General features: G+C 55.0%; 1 protein-coding gene across 1 annotated transcript in view; it reads right to left on the reverse strand.

Annotated features, from left to right (window-relative positions):
* Positions 1 to 26,778, reverse strand: part of LOC147109675 (uncharacterized) — a 130,383-nt gene that overhangs the window by 38,741 nt on the left and 64,864 nt on the right. Inside the window, exons 2-11 of the mRNA XM_086002348.1 lie at positions 16,747 to 16,991; positions 16,225 to 16,569; positions 15,901 to 16,038; positions 15,187 to 15,309; positions 8,160 to 8,293; positions 6,677 to 6,756; positions 5,815 to 5,981; positions 5,197 to 5,388; positions 3,115 to 3,148; positions 904 to 1,547 (exon numbers count right to left, since the gene is read on the reverse strand). Of these exons, the coding sequence (XP_085858474.1) occupies positions 904 to 1,547; positions 3,115 to 3,148; positions 5,197 to 5,388; positions 5,815 to 5,981; positions 6,677 to 6,756; positions 8,160 to 8,293; positions 15,187 to 15,309; positions 15,901 to 16,038; positions 16,225 to 16,569; positions 16,747 to 16,991 (2,102 nt within the window). The remainder of the gene's footprint in view (positions 1 to 903; positions 1,548 to 3,114; positions 3,149 to 5,196; positions 5,389 to 5,814; positions 5,982 to 6,676; positions 6,757 to 8,159; positions 8,294 to 15,186; positions 15,310 to 15,900; positions 16,039 to 16,224; positions 16,570 to 16,746; positions 16,992 to 26,778) is intronic.

A 26,778-nucleotide genomic window follows, 5' to 3' on the forward strand; every position in this document is an offset into this window, starting at 1 on the left:
TGACGGTGAGACTGGGCTTGTCCGGAATGACGGTGAGACTGGGATTGTGTGGAGTGACGGTGAGACTGTGATAGTGTGGAGTGACGGTGTGACTGGGATTGTGTGGAGTGACGGTGAGACTGGGATTGTGTGGAGTGACGGTGAGACTGGGATTGTGTGGAGTGACGGTGAGACTGGGATTGTGTGGAGCGACGGTCAGACGAGGATTGTGCGGAGTGACGGTGAGACTAGGATTGTGCGGAGTGACGGTGAGACTGGGATCGCGTGGAGTGACGGTGAGACTGGGATTGTGTGGAGTGACGATGAGACAGGGATTGTGCGGAGTGCCGGTGAGACTGGGATTGTGTAGAGTGACGGTGAGACTGGGGTTGTCCGGAGTGATGGTGAGACTGGGATTGTCCGGAGTGACGGTGAGACTGGGATTGTCCGGAGTGACGGTGAGACTGGGATTGCGTGGGGTGACGGTGAGACAGGGATTATGTGGAGCGACAGTGAGACTGGGATTGTGTGGAGTGACGGTGAGACTGGAATTGTGTGGAGCGACGGTGAGACTGGGATTGTCCGGAGTGACGGTACAACTGGGATTGTGTAGAGTGATGGTGAGACATGGATTGTGTGGAGTGACGGTGAGACTGGGATTGTGTGGACTGATGGTGAGACAGGGATTGCGTGGCGCGACGGTGGAACTGGGATTGTGTGGAGTGATGGTGAGACTGGGATTGTGTGGACTGATGGTGAGACTGGGATTGTCCGGAGTGATGGTGAGACTGGGATTGTGTGGAGTGACAGTGAGACTGGGATTCTGCGGAGTGATGGTGAGACTGGGATTGTCCGGAGTGGCGGTGAGACTGGGAATGTCTGGAGAGATGGTGAGACAGGGATTGTCTGGAGTGACGGTGAGACTGGGATTGTGTGGAATGACGGTGAGACTGGGATTGTGTGGAGTGATTGTGAGACTGGGATTTTGGGGAGTGACGGTGAGACTGGGATTGTCCGGAGTGACGGTGAGACTGGGATTGTTCGGAGTGACGGTGAGACTGGGATTGCGTGGAGTGCCGGTGAGTCTGGGATTGTCCGGATTGACGGTGAGACTGGGATTGTGTGGAGTGACGGTGAGACTGGGATTGTGTGGAGTGACGGTGAGACTGGATTGTGTGGAGTGACGGTGAGACTGGGATTGTCCGGAGTGGCGGTGAGACTGGGATTGTGTGTAGTGACGGTGAGACTGGGCTGTGTGGAGTGACAGTGAGACTGGGAATGTCCGGAGTGACGGTGATACTGGGATTGTCCGGAGTGACGATGAGACTGGGATTGTCCGGAGTTACGGTGTGACTGGGATTGTGCGGAGTGACGGTGACACTGGGATTGCGTGGAGTGCCGGTGAGTCTGGGATTGACCGGATTGACGGTGAGACTGGGATTGTCCGGAGCTACGGTGAGACTGGGATTGCGTGGAGTGACGGTGAGACTGGGATTGTTTGCAGTGATGGTGAGACTGGGTTGAGTGGAGTGACAGTGAGACTGGGATTCTGTGGAGTGACCGTGAGACTGGGATTGTTTGGAGTGACGGTGAGACAGGGATTGTGTGAAGTGACGGTGAGACTGGAATTGTCCGGAGTGACGGTGAGACTGGGATTGTTCGGAGTGATGGTGAGACTGGGATTGTGTGGAGTGACGGTGAGACTGGGATTGTGTGGAGTGACGGTGAGGCTGGGAATGTCCGGAGTGATGGTGAGACTGGGATTGTGTGGAGTGACGGTGAGACTGGGAATGTCCGGAGTGATGGTGAGACTGGGATTGTCCGGAGTGACGGTGAGACTGGGATTGTGTGGAGTGACGGTGAGACTGGGATTGTCCGGAGTGACGGTGAGACAGGGATTGTGTGGAGTGACAGTGAGACTGGGATTGTGTGGAGTGACGGTGCAACTGGGATTGTGTGGCGTGACGGTGAGACTGGGATTGTGTGGAGTGATGGTGAGACTGGGATTGTGTGGAGTGATGGTGAGACTGGGATTGTGTGGAGTGAAGGTGAGACTGGGATTGTGTGGAGTGACGGTGAGACTGGGTTTGTGTGGATTGACGGTGCGACTGGGATTGTCCGGAGTGAGGGTGAGACTGGGATTGTCCGGAGTGACGGTTAGACTGGGTTTGTCCAGAGTGACAGTTAGACTGGGATTGTCCGGAGTGACGGTGAGACTGGGATTGTGTGGAGTGAAGGTGAGACTTGGATTGTCCGGAGTGACGGTGAGACTGGGATTGTGTGGAGTGAAGGTGAGACTTGGATTGTCCGGAGTGACGGTGAGACTGGGATTGTGTGGAGTGACGGTGAGACTGGATTTGTGTGGAGTGACAGTGAGACTGGGATTGTCCGGAGTGACGGTGAGACTGGGCTTGTCCGGAATGACGGTGAGACTGGGATTGTGTGGAGTGACGGTGAGACTGGGATTGTGGGGAGCGACGGTGAGACTGGGAATGTGTGGAGTGACGGTTATACTGGGATTGTCCGGAGAGACGGTGAGATTGGGATTGTGTGGAGTGACGGTGAGACTGGGATTGTGTGGATTGAAGGTGAGTCTGGGATTGTCCGGAGTGACGGTGAGACTGGGATTGTGTGGAGTGACGGTGAGACTGGGATTGTCCGGAGTGAGGGCGAGACTGGGATTCTGTGGAGTGACGGTGAAACTGGGATTGTCCGGAGAAACGGTGAGACTGGGATTGTGTGGAATGACGGTGAGAATGGGACATTGTGGAGTGACAGTGAGAGAGGGATTGTGTGGAGTGATGGTGAGACTGGGATTGTGTGGAGTGATTCTAAGACTGGGATTGTGTGGAGTGACGGTGAGACTGGGATTGTCCGGAGTGACGGTGAGACTGGGATTGTGTGGAGTGATGGTGAGACTGGGATTGTCCGGAGTGACGGTGAGACTGGGATTGTCCGGAGTGAAGGTGAGACTGGGATTGTGATGAGCGACGGTGAGATTGGGGTTTTGTGAAGTGACGGTGAGACTGGGATTGTGTGGAGTGACGGTGAGACTGGGATTGTGTGGAGTGACGGTGAGACTGGGATTGTGTGGAGTGACGGTGAGACTGGGATTGTCCAGAGTGACGGTGAGACTGGGATTGTCCGGAGTGAAGGTGAGACTGGGATTCTGTGGAGAGACGGTGAGACTAGCATTGTCCGGAGTGACGGTGAGACAGGGATTTTCCGGAGTGACGGTGAGACTGGGATTTTCCGGAGTGACGGTGAGACTGTGATAGTGTGGAGTGACGGTGTGACTGGGATTGTGTGGAGTGACGGTGAGACTGGGATTGTGTGGAGTGACGGTGAGACTGGGATTGTGTGGAGTGACGGTGAGACTGGGATTGTCTGGAGTGACGGTGAGACTGGGATTGTGCGGAGTGAAGGTGAGACTTGGATTGTCCGGAGTGACGGTGAGACTGGGATTGTGTGGAGTGACGGTGAGACTGGATTTGTGTGGAGTGACAGTGAGACTGGGATTGTCCGGAGTGACGGTGAGACTGGGCTTGTCCGGAATGACGGTGAGACTGGGATTGTGTGGAGTGACGGTGAGACTGTGATAGTGTGGAGTGACGGTGTGACTGGGATTGTGTGGAGTGACGGTGAGACTGGGATTGTGTGGAGTGACGGTGAGACTGGGATTGTGTGGAGTGACGGTGAGACTGGGATTGTGTGGAGCGACGGTCAGACGAGGATTGTGCGGAGTGACGGTGAGACTAGGATTGTGCGGAGTGACGGTGAGACTAGGATTGTGCGGAGTGAAGGTGAGACTTGGATTGTCCGGAGTGACGGTGAGACTGGGATTGTGTGGAGTGACGGTGAGACTGGATTTGTGTGGAGTGACAGTGAGACTGGGATTGTCCGGAGTGACGGTGAGACTGGGCTTGTCCGGAATGACGGTGAGACTGGGATTGTGTGGAGTGACGGTGAGACTGTGATAGTGTGGAGTGACGGTGTGACTGGGATTGTGTGGAGTGACGGTGAGACTGGGATTGTGTGGAGTGACGGTGAGACTGGGATTGTGTGGAGTGACGGTGAGACTGGGATTGTGTGGAGCGACGGTCAGACGAGGATTGTGCGGAGTGACGGTGAGACTAGGATTGTGCGGAGTGACGGTGAGACTGGGATCGCGTGGAGTGACGGTGAGACTGGGATTGTGTGGAGTGACGGTGAGACAGGGATTGTGCGGAGTGCCGGTGAGACTGGGATTGTGTAGAGTGACGGTGAGACTGGGGTTGTCCGGAGTGATGGTGAGACTGGGATTGTCCGGAGTGACGGTGAGACTGGGATTGTCCGGAGTGACGGTGAGACTGGGATTGCGTGGGGTGACGGTGAGACAGGGATTATGTGGAGCGACAGTGAGACTGGGATTGTGTGGAGTGACGGTGAGACTGGAATTGTGTGGAGCGACGGTGAGACTGGGATTGTCCGGAGTGACGGTACAACTGGGATTGTGTAGAGTGATGGTGAGACATGGATTGTGTGGAGTGACGGTGAGACTGGGATTGTGTGGACTGATGGTGAGACAGGGATTGCGTGGCGCGACGGTGGAACTGGGATTGTGTGGAGTGATGGTGAGACTGGGATTGTGTGGACTGATGGTGAGACTGGGATTGTCCGGAGTGATGGTGAGACTGGGATTGTGTGGAGTGACAGTGAGACTGGGATTCTGCGGAGTGATGGTGAGACTGGGATTGTCCGGAGTGGCGGTGAGACTGGGAATGTCTGGAGAGATGGTGAGACAGGGATTGTCTGGAGTGACGGTGAGACTGGGATTGTGTGGAATGACGGTGAGACTGGGATTGTGTGGAGTGATTGTGAGACTGGGATTTTGGGGAGTGACGGTGAGACTGGGATTGTCCGGAGTGACGGTGAGACTGGGATTGTTCGGAGTGACGGTGAGACTGGGATTGCGTGGAGTGCCGGTGAGTCTGGGATTGTCCGGATTGACGGTGAGACTGGGATTGTGTGGAGTGACGGTGAGACTGGGATTGTGTGGAGTGACGGTGAGACTGGATTGTGTGGAGTGACGGTGAGACTGGGATTGTCCGGAGTGGCGGTGAGACTGGGATTGTGTGTAGTGACGGTGAGACTGGGCTGTGTGGAGTGACAGTGAGACTGGGAATGTCCGGAGTGACGGTGATACTGGGATTGTCCGGAGTGACGGTGATACTGGGATTGTCCGGAGTGACGATGAGACTGGGATTGTCCGGAGTTACGGTGTGACTGGGATTGTGCGGAGTGACGGTGACACTGGGATTGTCCGGAGTGACGATGAGACTGGGATTGTCCGGAGTTACGGTGTGACTGGGATTGTCCAGAGTTACGGTGAGACTGGGATTGCGTGGAGTGACGGTGAGACTGGGATTGTTTGCAGTGACGGTGAGACTGGGATTGAGTGGAGTGACAGTGAGACTGGGATTGTGTGGAGTGACGGAGAGACTGGGATTGTCCGGAGTGACGGTGAGACTGGGATTGTTCGGAGTGATGGTGAGTCTGGGATTGTGTGGAGTGACGGTGATACTGGGATTGTCCGGAGTGACGGTGAGTCTAGGATTGTCCGGAATGACGGTGAGACTGGGATTGCGCGGAGTGATGGTGAGAGTGGGATTGTGTGGAGTGACGGTGGGACTGGGATTGTGTGGTGTGACGGTGAGACTGGGATTGTGTGGAGTGACGGTGAGTCAGGGATTGTGTGGCGTGACGGTGAGACTGGGATTGTGTGGAGTGCAGGTGAGACTGGGATTGTGTGGAGTGACGGTGAGACTGGGAATGTGTGGCGTGACGGTGAGACTGGGATTGTGTGGAGTGAGGGTGAGACTGGGATTGTGTGGAGTGAGGGTGAGACTGGGAATGTCCGGAGTGAGGGTTAGACTGGGATTGTCCGGAGTGACGGTTAGACTGGGATTGTCCGGAGTGACGGTGAGACTGGGTTTGTCCGGAGAGACGGTGAGATTGGGATTCTGTGGAGTGACGGTGAAACTGGGATTGTCCGGAGTGACGGTGAGACTGGGATTGTCCGGAGTGACAGTGAGACTGGGATTGTCCGGAGTGACGGTGAGACTGGGATGGTCCGGAGTGACGGTGAGACTGGGATTGTGTGGAGTGAAGGTGAGACTTGGATTGTCCGGAGTGACGGTGAGACTGGGATTGTGTGGAGTGACGGTGAGACTGGGATTGTGTGGAGTGACGGTGAGACTGGGATTGTCCGGAGTGATGGTGAGACTGGGCTTGTCCGGAATGACGGTGAGACTGGGATTGTGTGGAGTGACGGTGAGACTGGGATTGTGGGGAGTGACCGTGAGACTGGGATTAGCCGGAGTGACGGTGAGACTGGGTTTGTCCGGAGAGACGGAGAGATTGGGATTCTGTGGAGTGACGGTGAAACTGGGATTGTCCGGAGTAACGGTGAGACTGGGATTGTGTGGAGTGACAGTGAGACTGGGATTGTGTGGAGTGACAGTGAGACTGGGATTGTGTGGAGTGACGGTGAGACTGGGATTGCGTGGATTGATGGTGAGTCTGGGATTGTCCGCAGTGACGGTGAGACTGGGATTGTGTGGAGTGACGGTGAGACTGGGATTGTCCAGAGTGACGGTGAGACTTGGATTGAGTGGATTGACGGTGCAACTGGGATTGTGTGGAGTGACGGTGAGACTGGGAATGTCCGGAGTGACGGAGAGATTGGGATTCTGTGGAGTGACGGTGAAACTGGGATTGTCTGGAGTAACGGTGAGACTGGGATTGTGTGGAATGACGGTGAGAATGGGACATTGTGGAGTGACAGTGAGACTGGGATTGTGTGGTGTGACGGTGAGACTGGGATTGTCCGGAGTGACAGTGAGACTGGGATTGTGTGGAGTGACGGTGTGACTGGGATTGTCCAGAGTGACGGTGAGACTGGGATTGTGTGGAGTGATGGTGAGACTGGGATTGTGTGGCGAAGGTGAAAATCGGATTTTGTGGATTGACGGTGAGACTGGGATTGTCCGGAGTAAAGGTGAGACTGGGATTGTGTGGAGTGACGGTGTGACTGGGATTGTCCAGAGTGACGGTGAGACTGGGATTGTGTGGAGTGATGGTGAGACAGGGATTGTGCGGAGTGACGGTGAGACTGGGATTGTCCGGAGTGACGGTGCAACTGGGATTGTGTAGAGTGACGGTGAGACTGGGATTGTGTGGAGTGATGGTGAGACTGGAATTGTGTGGAGTGACGGTGAGACTGGGACTGTGTGGAGTGAAGGTGAGACTAGGATTGTGTGGAGTGACGGTGAGACTGTGATTGTGTGGAAAGATGGTGAGACTGGGATTGTGTGGAGTGATGGTGAGACAGGGATTGTGCGGAGTGACGGTGAGACTGGGATTGTCCGGAGTAACGGTGCAACTGGGATTGTGTAGAGTGACGGTGAGACTGGGATTGTGTGGAGTGATGGTGTGACTGGAATTGTGTGGAGTGACGGTGAGACTTGGACTGTGTGGAGTGAAGGTGAGACTAGGATTGTGTGGAGTGACGGTGAGACTGGGATTGTGTGGAGTGTCGGTGAGACTGGGATTGTGTGGAGTGACGGTGAGACTGGGATTGTGTGGAGTGACGTTGAGACTGGGATTGTGTGGAGTGACGGTGCGACTGGGATTGTATGGAGTGATGGTGAGACTGGGATTGTGTGGAGTGACGGTGAGACTGGGATTGTGCAGAGTGACGGTGAGACAGGGATTTTCTGGAGTGACGGTGAGAGTGGGATTGTCCGGAGTGACGGTGAGACTGGGATTGTGTGGAGTGAGGGTGAGACTGGGATTGTCCGGAGTGGCGGTGAGACTGGGAATGTCTGGAGAGATGGTGAGACAGGGATTGTCTGGAGTGACGGTGAGAGTGGGATTGTCCGGAGTGACGGTGAGTCTAGGATTGTCCGGAGTGACGGTGAGACTGGGATTGCGCGGACTGATGGTGAGAGTGGGATTCTGTGGAGTGACGGTGGGACTGCGATTGTGTGGTGTGACGGTGAGATTGGGATTGTGTGGAGTGACGGTGAGTCAGGGATTGTGTGGCGTGACGGTGAGACTGGGATTGTGTGGAGTGAGGGTGAGACTGGGATTGTGTGGAGTGACGGTGAGACTGGGATTGTTTGGAGTGAGGGTGAGACTGGGAATGTCCGGAGTGAGGGTGAGACTTGGATTGTCCGGAGTTACGGTTAGACTGGGATTGTCCGGAGTTACGGTTAGACTGGGATTGTCCGGAGTGACGGTGAGACTGGGATTGTCCGGAGTGACAGTGAGACTGGGATTGTGTGGAGTGAAGGTGAGACTTGGATTGTCCGGAGTGACGGTGAGACTGGGATTGTGTGGAGTGACGGTGAGACTGGGATTGTGTGGAGTGACGGTGAGACTGGGATTGTCCGGAGTGATGGTGAGACTGGGAATGTGTGGAGTGACGATTATACTGGGATTGTGTGGAGTGACGGTGAGACTGGGATTGTGTGGAGTGACTGTGAGAGTGGGATTGTCCGGAGTAACGGTGAGACTGGGTTTGTCCGGAGAGACGGTGAGATTGGGATTCTGTGGAGTGACGGTGAAACTGGGATTGTCCGGAGTAACGGTGAGACTGGGATTGTGTGGAGTGACAGTGAGACTGGGATTGTGTGGAGTGACGGTGAGACTGGGATTGCGTGGATTGATGGTGAGTCTGGGATTGTCCACAGTGACGGTGAGACTGGGATTGTGTGGAGTGACGGTGAGACTGGGATTGTCCGGAGTGACGGTGAGACTTGGATTGTGTGGATTGACGGTGCAACTGGGATTGTGTGGAGTGACGGTGAGACTGGGAATGTCCGGAGTGACGGAGAAACTGGGATTGTCCGGAGTGACGGTGAGACTGGGATTGTGTGGAATGACGGTGAGAATGGGACATTGTGGAGTGACAGTGAGACTGGGATTGTGTGGAGTGACGGTGAGACTGGGATTGTCCGGAGTGACAGTGAGACTGGGATTGTGTGGAGTGACGGTGTGACTGGGATTGTCCAGAGTGACGGTGAGACTGGGATTGTGTGGAGTGATGGTGAAACTGGGATTGTGTGGCGTGAAGGTGAAAATCGGATTTTGTGGATTGACGGTGAGACTGGGTTTGTCCGGAGTAAAGGTGAGACTGGGATTGTGTGGAGTGACGGTGTGACTGGGATTGTGTGGAGTGACGGTGAGACTGGGATTGTGTGGAGTGACGGTGAGACTGGGATTGTCTGGAGTGAAGGAGAGACTGGGATTGTCCGGAGTGAAGGTGAGACTGGGATTCTGTGGAGAGACGGTGAGACTCGCATTGTCCGGAGTGACGGTGAGACAGGGATTTTCCGGAGTGACGGTGAGACTGGGATTTTCCGGAGTGACGGTGACACTGTGATAGTGTGGAGTGACGGTGTGACTGGGATTGTGTGGAGTGACGGTGAGACTGGGATTGTGTGGAGTGACGGTGAGACTGGGATTGTGTGGAGTGACGGTGAGACTAGAATTGTGCGGAGTGACGGTGAGACTGGGATCGCGTGGAGTGACGGTGAGACTGGGATTGTGTGGAGTGACGGTGAGACAGGGATTGTGCGGAGTGCCGGTGAGACTGGGATTGTGTAGAGTGACGGTGAGACTGGGGTTGTCCGGAGTGACGGTGAGACTGGGATTGTCCGGAGTGACGGTGAGACTGGGATTGTCCGGAGTGACGGTGAGACTGGGATTGCGTGGGGTGACGGTGAGACAGGGATTATGTGGAGCGACAGTGAGACTGGGATTGTGTGGAGCGACGGTGAGACTGGGATTGTGTGGAGTGACGGTGAGACTGGGATTGTGTGGAGTGACGGTGAGACTGGGATTGTGTGGAGTGACGGTACAACTGGGATTGTGTGGAGTGATGGTGAGACTGGGATTGTGTGGAGTGACGGTGAGACTGGGATTGTGCAGAGTGACGGTGAGACAGGGATTGTGTGGACTGATGGTGAGACAGGGATTGCGTGGCGCGACGGTGGGACTGGGATTGTGTGGAGTGATGGTGAGACTGGGATTGTGTGGACTGATGGTGAGACTGGGATTGTCCGGAGTGATGGTGAGACTGGGATTGTGTGGAGTGACGGTGAGACTGGGATTCTGCGGAGTGATGGTGAGACTGGGATTGTCCGGAGTGGCGGTGAGACTGGGAATGTCTGGAGAGATGGTGAGACAGGGATTGTCCGGAGTGACGGTGAGACTGGGATTGTCCGGAGTGACGGTGAGACTGGGATTGTCCGGAGTGACAGTGAGACTGGGATTGTCCGGAGTGACGGTGAGACTGGGATGGTCCGGAGTGACGGTGAGACTGGGATTGTGTGGAGTGAAGGTGAGACTTGGATTGTCCGGAGTGACGGTGAGACTGGGATTGTGTGGAGTGACGGTGAGACTGGGATTGTGTGGAGTGACGGTGAGACTGGGATTGTCCGGAGTGATGGTGAGACTGGGCTTGTCCGGAATGACGGTGAGACTGGGATTGTGTGGAGTGACGGTGAGACTGGGATTGTGGGGAGTGACTGTGAGAGTGGGATTGTCCGGAGTAACGGTGAGATTGGGTTTGTCCGGAGAGACGGAGAGATTGGGATTCTGTGGAGTGACGGTGAAACTGGGATTGTCCGGAGTAACGGTGAGACTGGGATTGTGTGGAGTGACAGTGAGACTGGGATTGTGTGGAGTGACAGTGAGACTGGGATTGTGTGGAGTGACGGTGAGACTGGGATTGCGTGGATTGATGGTGAGTCTGGGATTGTCCGCAGTGACGGTGAGACTGGGATTGTGTGGAGTGACGGTGAGACTGGGATTGTCCGGAGTGACGGTGAGACTTGGATTGAGTGGATTGACGGTGCAACTGGGATTGTGTGGAGTGACGGTGAGACTGGGAATGTCCGGAGTGACGGTGAAACTGGGATTGTCCGGAGTAACGGTGAGACTGGGATTGTGTGGAATGACGGTGAGAATGGGACATTGTGGAGTGACAGTGAGACTGGGATTGTGTGGAGTGACGGTGAGACTGGGATTGTGTGGAGTGACGGTGTGACTGGGATTGTCCAGAGTGACGGTGAGACTGGGATTGTGTGGAGTGATGGTGAGACTGGGATTGTGTGGCGAAGGTGAAAATCGGATTTTGTGGATTGACGGTGAGACTGGGATTGTCCGGAGTAAAGGTGAGACTGGGATTGTGTGGAGTGACGGTGTGACTGGGATTGTCCAGAGTGACGGTGAGACTGGGATTGTGTGGAGTGATGGTGAGACAGGGATTGTGCGGAGTGACGGTGAGACTGGGATTGTCCGGAGTGACGGTGCAACTGGGATTGTGTAGAGTGACGGTGAGACTGGGATTGTGTGGAGTGATGGTGAGACTGGAATTGTGTGGAGTGACGGTGAGACTGGGACTGTGTGGAGTGAAGGTGAGACTAGGATTGTGTGGAGTGACGGTGAGACTGTGATTGTGTGGAAAGATGGTGAGACTGGGATTGTGTGGAGTGATGGTGAGACAGGGATTGTGCGGAGTGACGGTGAGACTGGGATTGTCCGGAGTAACGGTGCAACTGGGATTGTGTAGAGTGACGGTGAGACTGGGATTGTGTGGAGTGATGGTGTGACTGGAATTGTGTGGAGTGACGGTGAGACTTGGACTGTGTGGAGTGAAGGTGAGACTAGGATTGTGTGGAGTGACGGTGAGACTGGGATTGTGTGGAGTGTCGGTGAGACTGGGATTGTGTGGAGTGACGGTGAGACTGGGATTGTGTGGAGTGACGGTGAGACTGGGATTGTGTGGAGTGACGGTGCGACTGGGATTGTGTGGAGTGATGGTGAGACTGGGATTGTGTGGAGTGACGGTGAGACTGGGATTGTGCAGAGTGACGGTGAGACAGGGATTTTCTGGAGTGACGGTGAGAGTGGGATTGTCCGGAGTGACGGTGAGACTGGGATTGTGTGGAGTGAGGGTGAGACTGGGATTGTCCGGAGTGGCGGTGAGACTGGGAATGTCTGGAGAGATGGTGAGACAGGGATTGTCTGGAGTGACGGTGAGAGTGGGATTGTCCGGAGTGACGGTGAGTCTAGGATTGTCCGGAGTGACGGTGAGACTGGGATTGCGCGGACTGATGGTGAGAGTGGGATTCTGTGGAGTGACGGTGGGACTGCGATTGTGTGGTGTGACGGTGAGATTGGGATTGTGTGGAGTGACGGTGAGTCAGGGATTGTGTGGCGTGACGGTGAGACTGGGATTGTGTGGAGTGAGGGTGAGACTGGGATTGTGTGGAGTGACGGTGAGACTGGGATTGTTTGGAGTGAGGGTGAGACTGGGAATGTCCGGAGTGAGGGTGAGACTTGGATTGTCCGGAGTTACGGTTAGACTGGGATTGTCCGGAGTGACGGTTAGACTGGGATTGTCCGGAGTGACGGTGAGACTGGGATTGTCCGGAGTGACGGTGAGACTGGGATTGTCCGGAGTGACGGTGAGACTGGGATTGTCCGGAGTGACAGTGAGACTGGGATTGTGTGGAGTGAAGGTGAGACTTGGATTGTCCGGAGTGACGGTGAGACTGGGATTGTGTGGAGTGACGGTGAGACTGGGATTGTGTGGAGTGACGGTGAGACTGGGATTGTCCGGAGTGATGGTGAGACTGGGAATGTGTGGAGTGACGATTATACTGGGATTGTGTGGAGTGACGGTGAGACTGGGATTGTGTGGAGTGACTGTGAGAGTGGGATTGTCCGGAGTAACGGTGAGACTGGGTTTGTCCGGAGAGACGGTGAGATTGGGATTCTGTGGAGTGACGGTGAAACTGGGATTGTCCGGAGTAACGGTGAGACTGGGATTGTGTGGAGTGACGGTGAGACTGGGATTGCGTGGATTGATGGTGAGTCTGGGATTGTCCACAGTGACGGTGAGACTGGGATTGTGTGGAGTGATGGTGAGACTGGGATTGCGTGGATTGATGGTGAGTCTGGGATTGTCCACAGTGACGGTGAGACTGGGATTGTGTGGAGTGACGGTGAGACTGGGATTGTCCGGAGTGACGGTGAGACTTGGATTGTGTGGATTGACGGTGCAACTGGGATTGTGTGGAGTGACGGTGAGACTGGGAATGTCCGGAGTGACGGAGAAACTGGGATTGTCCGGAGTGACGGTGAGACTGGGATTGTGTGGAATGACGGTGAGAATGGGACATTGTGGAGTGACAGTGAGACTGGGATTGTGTGGAGTGACGGTGAGACTGGGATTGTCCGGAGTGACAGTGAGACTGGGATTGTGTGGAGTGACGGTGTGACTGGGATTGTCCAGAGTGACGGTGAGACTGGGATTGTGTGGAGTGATGGTGAAACTGGGATTGTGTGGCGTGAAGGTGAAAATCGGATTTTGTGGATTGACGGTGAGACTGGGTTTGTCCGGAGTAAAGGTGAGACTGGGATTGTGTGGAGTGACGGTGTGACTGGGATTGTGTGGAGTGACGGTGAGACTGGGATTGTGTGGAGTGAGGGTGAGACTGGGATTGTGTGAAGTGACGGTGAGACTGGGATTGTGTGGAGTGACGGTGAGACTGGGATTGTGTGGAGTGACGGTGAGACTGGGATTGTGTGGAGTGACGGTGAGACGGGGATTGTCCAGAGTGACGGTGAGACTGGGATTGTGTGGAGTGATGGTGCGACTGGGATTGTGTGGAGTGACGGTGAGACTGGGATTGTCTGGAGTGAAGGAGAGACTGGGATTGTCCGGAGTGAAGGTGAGACTGGGATTCTGTGGAGAGACGGTGAGACTCGCATTGTCCGGAGTGACGGTGAGACAGGGATTTTCCGGAGTGACGGTGACACTGTGATAGTGTGGAGTGACGGTGTGACTGGGATTGTGTGGAGTGACGGTGAGACTGGGATTGTGTGGAGTGACGGTGAGACTGGGATTGTGTGGAGTGACGGTGAGACTAGGATTGTGCGGAGTGACGGTGAGACTGGGATCGCGTGGAGTGACGGTGAGACTGGGATTGTGTGGAGTGACGGTGAGACAGGGATTGTGCGGAGTGCCGGTGAGACTGGGATTGTGTAGAGTGACGGTGAGACTGGGGTTGTCCGGAGTGACGGTGAGACTGGGATTGTCCGGAGTGACGGTGAGACTGGGATTGTCCGGAGTGACGGTGAGACTGGGATTGCGTGGGGTGACGGTGAGACAGGGATTATGTGGAGCGACAGTGAGACTGGGATTGTGTGGAGTGACGGTGAGACTGGGATTGTGTGGAGTGACGGTGAGACTGGGATTGTGTGGAGTGACGGTGAGACTGGGATTGTGTGGAGTGACGGTACAACTGGGATTGTGTGGAGTGATGGTGAGACTGGGATTGTGTGGAGTGACGGTGAGACTGGGATTGTGCAGAGTGACGGTGAGACAGGGATTGTGTGGACTGATGGTGAGACAGGGATTGCGTGGCGCGACGGTGGGACTGGGATTGTGTGGAGTGATGGTGAGACTGGGATTGTGTGGACTGATGGTGAGACTGGGATTGTCCGGAGTGATGGTGAGACTGGGATTGTGTGGAGTGACGGTGAGACTGGGATTCTGCGGAGTGATGGTGAGACTGGGATTGTCCGGAGTGGCGGTGAGACTGGGAATGTCTGGAGAGATGGTGAGACAGGGATTGTCTGGAGTGACGGTGAGACTGGGATTGTGTGGAATGACGGTGAGACTGGGATTGTCTGGAGTGATTGTGAGACTGGGATTTTGGGGAGTGACGGTGAGACTGGGATTGTCCGGAGTGACGGTGAGACTGGGATTGTTCGGAGTGACGGTGAGACTAGGATTGCGTGGAGTGCCGGTGAGTCTGGGATTGTCCGAATTGACGGTGAGACTGGGATTGTGTGGAGTGACGGTGAGACTGGGATTGTGTGGAGTGACGGTGAGACTGGGATTGTCCGGAGTGACTGTGAGACTGGGATTGTGTGGAGTGACGGTGAGACTGGATTGTGTGGAGTGACGGTGAGACTGGGATTGTCCGGAGTGGCGGTGAGACTGGGATTGTGTGTAGTGACGGTGAGACTGGGCTGTGTGGAGTGACAGTGAGACTGGGAATGTCCGGAGTGACGGTGATACTGGGATTGTCCGGAGTGACGATGAGACTGGGATTGTCCGGAGTTACGGTGTGACTGGGATTGTGCGGAGTGACGGTGACACTGGGATTGTCCGGAGTGACGATGAGACTGGGATTGTCCGGAGTTACGGTGTGAGTGGGATTGTCCGGAGTTACGGTGAGACTCGGATTGCGTGGAGTGACGATGAGACTGGGATTGTTTGCAGTGACAGTGAGACTGGGATTGTCCAGAGTGACGGTGAGACTGGGATTGTTCGGAGTGATGGTGAGTCTGGGATTGTGTGGAGTGATGGTGATACTGGGATTGTGTGAAGTGACGGTGAGACTAGGATTGTGTGGAGTGACGCTGAGACTGGGAATGTCCGTAGTGATGATGAGACTGGGATTGTGTGGAGTGACGGTGAGACTGGGAATGTCCAGAGTGACGGTGAGACAGGGATTGTCCGGAGTGACGGTGAGTCTAGGATTGTCCGGAGTGACGGTGAGGCTGGGATTGCGCGGAGTGATGGTGAGAGTGGGATTGTGTGGAGTGACGGTGGGACTGCGATTGTGTGGTGTAACGGTGAGATTGGGATTGTGTGGAGTGACGGTGAGTCAGGGATTGTGTGGCGTGACGGTGAGACTGGGATTGTGTGGAGTGAAGGTGAGACTGGGATTGTGTGGAGTGACGGTGAGACTGGGAATGTGTGGCGTGACGGTGAGACTGGGATTGTGTGGAGTGAGGGTGAGAGTGGGATTGTGTGGAGTGACGGTGAGACTGGGATTGTGTGGAGTGAGGGTTAGACTTGGATTGTCCGGAGTTACGGTTAGACTGGGATTGTCCGGAGTGACGGTTAGACTGGGATTGTCCGGAGTGACGGTGAGACTGGGTTTGTCCGGAGAGACGGTGAGATTGGGATTCTGTGGAGTGACGGTGAAACTGGGATTGTCCGGAGTGACGGTGAGACTGGGATTGTGTGGAGTGACAGTGAGACTGGGATTGTCCGGAGTGACGGTGAGACTGGGATTGTCCGGAGTGACGGTGAGACTGGGATTGTCCGGAGTGACAGTGAGACTGGGATTGTGTGGAGTGAAGGTGAGACTTGGATTGTCCGGAGTGACGGTGAGACTGGGATTGTGTGGAGTGACGGTGAGACTGGGATTGTATGGAGTGACGGTGAGACTGGGATTGTCCGGAGTGACGGTGAGACTGGGATTGTGTGGAGTGACAGTGAGACTGGGATTGTCCGGAGTGACGGTGAGACTGGGATTGTCCGGAGTGACGGTGAGACTGGGATTGTCCGGAGTGACAGTGAGACTGGGATTGTGCGGAGTGACGGTGAGACTGGGATTGTGTGGAGTGACGGTGAGACTGGGATTGTGTGGAGTGATGGTGAGACTGGGATTGTCCGGAGTGATGGTGAGACTGGGCTTGTCCGGAATGACGGTGAGACTGGGATTGTGTGGAGTGACGGTGAGACTGGGATTGTGTGGAGTGACGGTGAGACTGGGATTGTGGGGAGTGACCGTGAGACTGGGATTAGCCGGAGTGACGGTGAGACTGGGAATGTGTGGAGTGACGGTTATACTGGAATTGTGTGGAGTGACGGTGAGACTGGGATTGTGTGGAGTGACTGTGAGAGTGGGATTGTCCGGAGTAACGGTGAGATTGGGTTTGTCCGGAGAGACGGAGAGATTGGGATTCTGTGGAGTGACGGTGAAACTTGGATTCTCCGGAGTAACGGTGAGACTGGGATTGTGTGGAGTGACAGTGAGACTGGGATTGTGTGGAGTGACGGTGAGACTGGGATTGCGTGGAGTGACGGTGAGACTGGGATTGTCCGGAGTGACGGTGAGACTTGGATTGAGTGGATTGACGGTGCAACTGGGATTCTGTGGAGTGACGGTGAAACTGGCATTGTCCGGAGTAACGGTGAGACTGGGATTGTGTGGAGTGACAGTGAGACTGGGATTGTGTGGAGTGACAGTGAGTCTGGGATTGTCCGCAATGACGGTGAGACTGGGATTGTGTGGAGTGACGGTGAGACTGGGATTGTCCGGAGTGACGGTGAGACTTGGATTGAGTGGATTGACGGTGCAACTGGGATTGTGTGGAGTGACGGTGAGACTGGGAATGTCCGGAGTAATGGAGAGATTGGGATTCTGTGGAGTGACGGTGAAACTGGGATTGTCCGGAGTAACGGTGAGACTGGGATTGTGTGGAATGACGGTGAGAATGGGACATTGTGGAGTGACAGTGAGACTGGGATTGTGTGGAGTGACGGTGAGACTGGGATTGTCCGGAGTGACAGTGAGACTGGGATTGTGTGGAGTGACGGTGTGACTGGGATTGTCCAGAGTGACGGTGAGACTGGGATTGTGTGGAGTGATGGTGAGACTGGGATTGTGTGGCGTGAAGGTGAAAATCGGATTTTGTGGATTGACGGTGAGACTGGGATTGTCCGGAGTAAAGGTGAGACTGGGATTGTGTGGAGTGACGGTGTGACTGGGATTGTCCAGAGTGACGGTGAGACTGGGATTGTGTGGAGTGATGGTGAGACAGGGATTGTGCGGAGTGACGGTGAGACTGGGATTGTCCGGAGTGACGGTGCAACTGGGATTGTGTAGAGTGACGGTGAGACTGGGATTGTGTGGAGTGATGGTGAGACTGGAATTGTGTGGAGTGACGGAGAGACTGGGATTGTGTGGTGTGACGGTGAGATTGGGATTGTGTGGAGTGACGGTGAGTCAGGGATTGTGTGGCGTGACGGTGAGACTGGGATTGTGTGGAGTGAAGGTGAGACTGGGATTGTGTGGAGTGACGGTGAGACTGGGAATGTGTGGCGTGACGGTGAGACTGGGATTGTGTGGAGTGAGGGTGAGACTGGGATTGTGTGGAGTGACGGAGAGACTGGGATTGTTTGGAGTGAGGGTGAGACTGGGAATGTCCGGAGTGAGGGTGAGACTTGGATTGTCCGGAGTTAAGGTTAGACTGGGATTGTCCGGAGTGACGGTTAGACTGGGATTGTCCGGAGTGACGGTGAGACTGGGATTGTCCGGAGTGACGGTGAGACTGGGATTGTGTGGAGTGAAGGTGAGACTTGGATTGTCCGGAGTGACGGTGAGACTGGGATTGTGTGGAGTGACGGTGAGACTGGGATTGTGTGGAGTGACGGTGAGACTGGGATTGTCCGGAGTGATGGTGAGACTGGGCTTGTCCGGAGTGATGGTGAGACTGGGCTTGTCCGGAATGACGGTGAGACTGGGATTGTGTGGAGTGACGGTGAGACTGGGATTGTGTGGAGTGACGGTGAGACTGGGATTGTGGGGAGTGACCGTGAGACTGGGATTAGCCGGAGTGACGGTGAGACTGGGAATGTGTGGAGTGACGGTTATACTGGGATTGTGTGGAGTGACGGTGAGACTGGGATTGTCCGGAGTGATGGTGAGACTGGGCTTGTCCGGAATGACGGTGAGACTGGGATTGTGTGGAGTGACGGTGAGACTGGGATTGTGTGGAGTGACGGTGAGACTGGGATTGTGGGGAGTGACCGTGAGACTGGGATTAGCCGGAGTGACGGTGAGACTGGGAATGTGTGGAGTGACGGTTATACTGGGATTGTCCGGAGTAACGGTGAGATTGGGTTTGTCCGGAGAGACGGAGAGATTGGGATTCTGTGGAGTGACGGTGAAACTGGGATTGTCCGGAGTAACGGTGAGACTGGGATTGTGTGGAGTGACAGTGAGACTGGGATTGTGTGGAGTGACAGTGAGACTGGGATTGTGTGGAGTGACGGTGAGACTGGGATTGCGTGGATTGATGGTGAGTCTGGGATTGTCCGCAGTGACGGTGAGACTGGGATTGTGTGGAGTGACGGTGAGACTTGGATTGAGTGGATTGACGGTGCAACTGGGATTGTGTGGAGTGACGGTGAGACTGGGAATGTCCGGAGTAATGGAGAGATTGGGATTCTGTGGAGTGACGGTGAAACTGGGATTGTCCGGAGTAACGGTGAGACTGGGATTGTGTGGAATGACGGTGAGAATGGGACATTGTGGAGTGACAGTGAGACTGGGATTGTGTGGAGTGACGGTGAGACTGGGATTGTCCGGAGTAAAGGTGAGACTGGGATTGTGTGGAGTGATGGTGAGACAGGGATTGTGCGGAGTGACGGTGAGACTGGGATTGTCCGGAGTGACGGTGCAACTGGGATTGTGTAGAGTGACGGTGAGACTGGGATTGTGTGGAGTGATGGTGAGACTGGAATTGTGTGGAGTGACGGTGAGACTGGGACTGTGTGGAGTGAAGGTGAGACTAGGATTGTGTGGAGTGACGGTGAGACTGTGATTGTGTGGAGTGATGGTGAGACTGGGATTGTGTGGAGTGATGGTGAGACAGGGATTGTGCGGAGTGACGGTGAGACTGGGATTGTCCGGAGTAACGGTGCAACTGGGATTGTGTAGAGTGACGGTGAGACTGGGATTGTGTGGAGTGATGGTGAGACTGGAATTGTGTGGAGTGACGGTGAGACTTGGACTGTGTGGAGTGAAGGTGAGACTAGGATTGTGTGGAGTGACGGTGAGACTGGGATTGTGTGGAGTGACGGTGAGACTGGGATTGTGTGGAGTGACGGTGAGACTGGGATTGTGTGGAGTGACGGTGAGACTGGGATTGTGTGGAGTGACGGTGCGACTGGGATTGTGTGGAGTGACGGTGAGACTGGGATTGTGCAGAGTGACGGTGAGACAGGGATTTTCTGGAGTGACGGTGAGAGTGGGATTGTCCGGAGTGACGGTGAGACTGGGATTGTGTGGAGTGAGGGTGAGACTGGGATTGTCCGGAGTGGCGGTGAGACTGGGAATGTCTGGAGAGATGGTGAGACAGGGATTGTCTGGAGTGACGGTGAGAGTGGGATTGTCCGGAGTGACGGTGAGTCTAGGATTGTCCGGAGTGACGGTGAGACTGGGATTGCGCGGAGTGATGGTGAGAGTGGGATTGTGTGGAGTGACGGTGCGACTGCGATTGTGTGGTGTGACGGTGAGATTGGGATTGTGTGGAGTGACGGTGAGTCAGGGATTGTGTGGCGTGACAGTGAGACTGGGATTGTGTGGAGTGAAGGTGAGACTGGGATTGTGTGGAGTGACGGTGAGACTGGGAATGTGTGGCGTGACGGTGAGACTGGGATTGTGTGGAGTGAGGGTGAGACTGGGATTGTGTGGAGTGACGGTGAGACTGGGATTGTTTGGAGTGAGGGTGAGACTGGGAATGTCCGGAGTGAGGGTGAGACTTGGATTGTCAGGAGTTATGGTTAGACTGGGATTGTCCGGAGTGACGGTTAGACTGGGATTGTCCGGAGTGACGGTGAGACTGGGATTGTCCGGAGTGACGGTGAGACTGGGATTGTCCGGAGTGACGGTGAGACTGGGATTGTCCGGAGTGACAGTGAGACTGGGATTGTGTGGAGTGAAGGTGAGACTTGGATTGTCCGGAGTGACGGTGAGACTGGGATTGTTCGGAGTGATGGTGAGTCTGGGATTGTGTGGAGTGATGGTGATACTGGGATTGTGTGAAGTGACAGTGAGACTGGGATTGTGTGGAGTGACGCTGAGACTGGGAATGTCCAGAGTGACGGTGAGACAGGGATTGTCCGGAGTGACGGTGAGTCTAGGATTGTCCGGAGTGACGGTGAGACTGGGATTGCGCGGAGTGATGGTGAGAGTGGGATTGTGTGGAGTGACGGTGGGACTGGGATTGTGTGGTGTGACGGTGAGACTGGGATTGTGTGGAGTGACGGTGAGTCAGGGATTGTGTGGCGTGACGGTGAGACTGGGATTGTGTGGAGTGCAGGTGAGACTGGGATTGTGTGGAGTGACGGTGAGACTGGGAATGTGTGGCGTGACGGTGAGACTGGGAATGTGTGGCGTGACGGTGAGACTGGGATTGTGTGGAGTGAGGGTGAGACTGGGAATGTCCGGAGTGAGGCTTAGACTGGGATTGTCCGGAGTGACGGTTAGACTGGGATTGTCCGGAGTGACGGTGAGACTGGGTTTGTCCGGAGAGACGGTGAGACTGGGATTGTCCGGAGTGACGGTGAGACTGGGATTGTCCGGAGTGACGGTGAGACTGGGATTGTGTGGAGTGAAGGTGAGACTTGGATTGTCCGGAGTGATGGTGAGACTGGGATTGTGTGGAGTGACGGTGAGACTGGGATTGTGTGGAGTGACGGTGAGACTGGGATTGTCCGGAGTGATGGTGAGACTGGGCTTGTCCGGAATGACGGTGAGACTGGGATTGTGTGGAGTGACGGTGAGACTGTGATTGTGTGGAGTGACGGTGAGACTGGGATTGTGGAGAGTGACCGTGAGACTGGGATTAGCCGGAGTGACGGTGAGACTGGGAATGTGTGGAGTGACGGTTATACTGGGATTGTGTGGAGTGACGGTGAGACTGGGATTGTGTGGAGTGACTGTGAGAGTGGGATTGTCCGGAGTAACGGTGAGATTGGGTTTGTCCGGAGAGACGGAGAGATTGGGATTCTGTGGAGTGATGGTGAAACTGGGATTGTCCGGAGTAACGGTGAGACTGGGATTGTGTGGAGTGACAGTGAGACTGGGATTGTGTGGAGTGACGGTGAGACTGGGATTGCGTGGATTGATGGTGAGTCTGGGATTGTCCGCAGTGACGGTGAGACTGGGATTGTGTGGAGGGACGGTGAGACTGGGATTGTCCGGAGTGACGGTGAGACTTGGATTGAGTGGATTGACGGTGCAACTGGGATTGTGTGGAGTGACGGTGAGACTGGGAATGTCCGGAGTGACGGAGAGATTGGGATTCTGTGGAGTGACGGTGAAACTGGGATTGTCCGGAGTAACGGTGATACTGGGAATGTGTGGAATGACGGTGAGAATGGGACATTGTGGAGTGACAGTGAGACTGGGATTGTGTGGAGTGACGGTGAGACTGGGATTGTCCGGAGTGACAGTGAGACTGGGATTGTGTGGAGTGACGGTGTGACTGGGATTGTCCAGAGTGACGGTGAGACTGGGATTGTGTGGAGTGATGGTGAGACTGGGATTGTGTGGCGTGAAGGTGTAAATCGGATTTTGTGGATTGACGGTGAGACTGGGATTGTCCGGAGTAAAGGTGAGACTGGGATTGTGTGGAGTGACGGTGTGACTGGGATTGTCCAGAGTGACGGTGAGACTGGGATTGTGTGGAGTGATGGTGAGACAGGGATTGTGCGGAGTGACGGTGAGACTGGGATTGTCCGGAGTGACGGTGCAACTGGGATTGTGTAGAGTGACGGTGAGACTGGGATTGTGTGGAGTGATGGTGAGACTGGAATTGTGTGGAGTGACGGTGAGACTGGGACTGTGTGGAGTGAAGGTGAGACTAGGATTGTGTGGAGTGACGGTGAGACTGTGATTGTGTGGAAAGATGGTGAGACTGGGATTGTGTGGAGTGATGGTGAGACTGGGATTGTGTGGAGTGACGGTGAGACTGGGATTGTGTGGAGTGACGGTGAGACTGGGATTGTGTGGAGTGATGGTGAGACTGGGATTGTGCGGAGTGACGGTGAGACTGGGATTGTGCAGAGTGACGGTGAGACAGGGATTTTCTGGAGTGACGGTGAGAGTGGGATTGTCCGGAGTGACGGTGAGACTGGGATTGTGTGGAGTGAGGGTGAGACTGGGATTGTCCGGAGTGGCGGTGAGACTGGGAATGTCTGGAGAGATGGTGAGACAGGGATTGTCTGGAGTGACGGTGAGAGTGGGATTGTCCGGAGTGACGGTGAGTCTAGGATTGTCCGGAGTGACGGTGAGACTGGGATTGCGCGGACTGATGGTGAGAGTGGGATTGTGTGGAGTGACGGTGGGACTGCGATTGTGTGGTGTGACGGTGAGATTTGGATTGTGTGGAGTGACGGTGAGTCAGGGATTGTGTGGCGTGACGGTGAGACTGGGATTGTGTGGAGTGAAGGTGAGACTGGGATTGTGTGGAGTGACGGTGAGACTGGGAATGTGTGGCATGACGGTGAGACTGGGATTGTGTGGAGTGAGGGTGAGACTGGGATTGTCCGGAGTGACGGTGAGACTGGGATTGTCCGGAGTGACGGTGAGACTGGGATTGTCCGGAGTGACGGTGAGACTGGGATTGTCCGGAGTGACGGTGAGACTGGGATAGTGTGGAGTGAAGGTGAGACTTGGATTGTCCGGAGTGACGGTGAGACTGGGATTGTCCGGAGTGACGGTGAGACTGGGATTGTCCGGAGTGACGGTGAGACTGGGATTGTCCGGAGTGACGGTGAGACTGGGATTGTCCGGAGTGACAGTGAGACTGGGATTGTGTGGAGTGAAGGTGAGACTTGGATTGTCCGGAGTGACGGTGAGACTGGGATTGTGTGGAGTGACGGTGAGACTGGGATTGTCCGGAGTGATGGTGAGACTGGGAATGTGTGGAGTGACGATTATACTGGGATTGTGTGGAGTGACGGTGAGACTGGGATTGTGTGGAGTGACTGTGAGAGTGGGATTGTCCGGAGTAACGGTGAGACTGGGTTTGTCCGGAGAGACGGTGAGATTGGGATTCTGTGGAGTGACGGTGAAACTGGGATTGTCCGGAGTAACGGTGAGACTGGGATTGTGTGGAGTGACGGTGAGACTGGGATTGCGTGGATTGATGGTGAGTCTGGGATTGTCCGCAGTGACGGTGAGACTGGGATTGTGTGGAGTGACGGTGAGACTGGGATTGTCCGGAGTGACGGTGAGACTTGGATTGTGTGGATTGACGGTGCAACTGGGATTGTGTGGAGTGACGGTGAGACTGGGAATGTCCGGAGTGACGGAGAGATTGGGATTCTGTGGAGTGACGGTGAAACTGGGATTGTCCGGAGTAACGGTGCGACTGGGATTGTGTGGAATGACGGTGAGAATGGGACATTGTGGAGTGACAGTGAGACAGGGATTGTGTGGAGTGACGGTGAGACTGGGATTGTCCGGAGTGACAGTGAGACTGGGATTGTGTGGAGTGACGGTGTGACTGGGATTGTCCAGAGTGACGGTGAGACTGGGATTGTGTGGAGTGATGGTGAAACTGGGATTGTGTGGCGTGAAGGTGAAAATCGGATTTTGTGGATTGACGGTGAGACTGGGTTTGTCCGGAGTAAAGGTGAGACTGGGATTGTGTGGAGTGACGGTGTGACTGGGATTGTGTGGAGTGACGGTGAGACTGGGATTGTGTGGAGTGACGGTGAGACTGGGATTGTGTGAAGTGACGGTGAGACTGGGATTGTGTGGAGTGACGGTGAGACTGGGATTGTGTGGAGTGACGGTGAGACTGGGATTGTGTGGAGTGACGGTGAGACTGGGATTGTCCGGAGTGACGGTGAGACTGGGATTGTGTGGAGTGACGGTGCGACTGGGATTGTGTGGAGTGATGGTGAGACTGGGATTGTCCGGAGTGACGGTGAGACTGGGATTGTCTGGAGTGAAGGAGAGACTGGGATTGTCCGGAGTGAAGGTGAGACTGGGATTCTGTGGAGAGACGGTGAGACTAGCATTGTCCGGAGTGACGGTGAGACAGGGATTTTCCGGAGTGACGGTGAGACTGGGATTTTCCGGAGTGACGGTGAGACTAGGATTGTGCGGAGTGACGGTGAGACTAGGATTGTGCGGAGTGACGGTGAGACTAGGATTGTGCGGAGTGACGGTGAGACTGGGATCGCGTGGAGTGACGGTGAGACTGGGATTGTGTGGAGTGACGGTGAGACAGGGATTGTGCGGAGTGCCGGTGAGACTGGGATTGTGTAGAGTGACAGTGAGACTGGGGTTGTCCGGAGTGATGGTGAGACTGGGATTGTCCGGAGTGACGGTGAGACTGGGATTGTCCGGAGTGACGGTGAGACTGGGATTGCGTGGGGTGACGGTGAGACAGGGATTATGTGGAGCGACAGTGAGACTGGGATTGTGTGGAGTGACGGTGAGACTGGAATTGTGTGGAGCGACGGTGAGACTGGGATTGTCCGGAGTGACGGTACAACTGGGATTGTGTAGAGTGACGGTGAGACTGGGATTGTGTGGAGTGACGGTGAGACTGGGATTGTGTGGACTGATGGTGAGACAGGGATTGCGTGGCGCGACGGTGGGACTGGGATTGTGTGGAGTGATGGTGAGACTGGGATTGTGTGGACTGATGGTGAGACTGGGATTGTCCGGAGTGATGGTGAGACTGGGAATGTCCGGAGTGATGGTGAGACTGGGATTGTGTGGAGTGACAGTGAGACTGGGATTCTGCGGAGTGATGGTGAGACTGGGATTGTCCGGAGTGGCGGTGAGACTGGGAATGTCTGGAGAGATGGTGAGACAGGGATTGTCTGGAGTGACGGTGAGACTGGGATTGTGTGGAATGACGGTGAGACTGGGATTGTCTGGAGTGATTGTGAGACTGGGATTTTGGGGAGTGACGGTGAGACTGGGATTGTCCGGAGTGACGGTGAGACTGGGATTGTTCGGAGTGACGGTGAGACTGGGATTGCGTGGAGTGCCGGTGAGTCTGGGATTTTCCGGATTGACGGTGAGACTGGGATTGTGTGGAGTGACGGTGAGACTGGGATTGTGTGGAGTGACGGTGAGACTGGGATTGTCCGGAGTGACTGTGAGACTGGGATTGTGTGGAGTGACGGTGAGACTGGATTGTGTGGAGTGACGGTGAGACTGGGATTGTCCGGAGTGGCGGTGAGACTGGGATTGTGTGTAGTGACGGTGAGACTGGGCTGTGTGGAGTGACAGTGAGACTGGGAATGTCCGGAGTGACGGTGATACTGGGATTGTCCGGAGTGACGATGAGACTGGGATTGTCCGGAGTTACGGTGTGACTGGGATTGTGCGGAGTGACGGTGACACTGGGATTGTCCGGAGTGACGATGAGACTGGGATTGTCTGGAGTTACGGTGTGAGTGGGATTGTCCGGAGTTACGGTGAGACTGGGATTGCGTGGAGTGACGGTGAGACTGGGATTGTCCAGAGTGACGGTGAGACTGGGATTGTTCGGAGTGATGGTGAGTCTGGGATTGTGTGGAGTGATGGTGATACTGGGATTGTGTGAAGTGACGGTGAGACTAGGATTGTGTGGAGTGACGCTGAGACTGGGAATGTCCGTAGTGATGATGAGACTGGGATTGTGTGGAGTGACGGTGAGACTGGGAATGTCCAGAGTGACGGTGAGACTGGGATTGCGCGGAGTGATGGTGAGAGTGGGATTGTGTGGAGTGACGGTGGGACTGCGATTGTGTGGTGTGACGGTGAGATTGGGATTGTGTGGAGTGACGGTGAGTCAGGGATTGTGTGGCGTGACGGTGAGACTGGGATTGTGTGGAGTGAAGGTGAGACTGGGATTGTGTGGAGTGACGGTGAGACTGGGAATGTGTGGCGTGACGGTGAGACTGGGATTGTGTGTAGTGAGGGTGAGACTGGGATTGTGTGGAGTGACGGTGAGACTGGGATTGTGTGGAGTGAGGGTGAGACTGGGAATGTCCGGAGTGAGGGTTAGACTTGGATTGTCCGGAGTTACGGTTAGACTGGGATTGTCCGGAGTGACGGTTAGACTGGGATTGTCCGGAGTGACGGTGAGACTGGGTTTGTCCGGAGAGACGGTGAGATTGGGATTCTGTGGAGTGACGGT

Source organism: Somniosus microcephalus, chromosome 12, assembly GCF_052327205.1.
Source record: "Somniosus microcephalus isolate GS21.2 chromosome 12, FLI_Smic_1.0, whole genome shotgun sequence".
NCBI classification, from domain to species: Eukaryota; Metazoa; Chordata; class Chondrichthyes; order Squaliformes; family Somniosidae; genus Somniosus; species Somniosus microcephalus.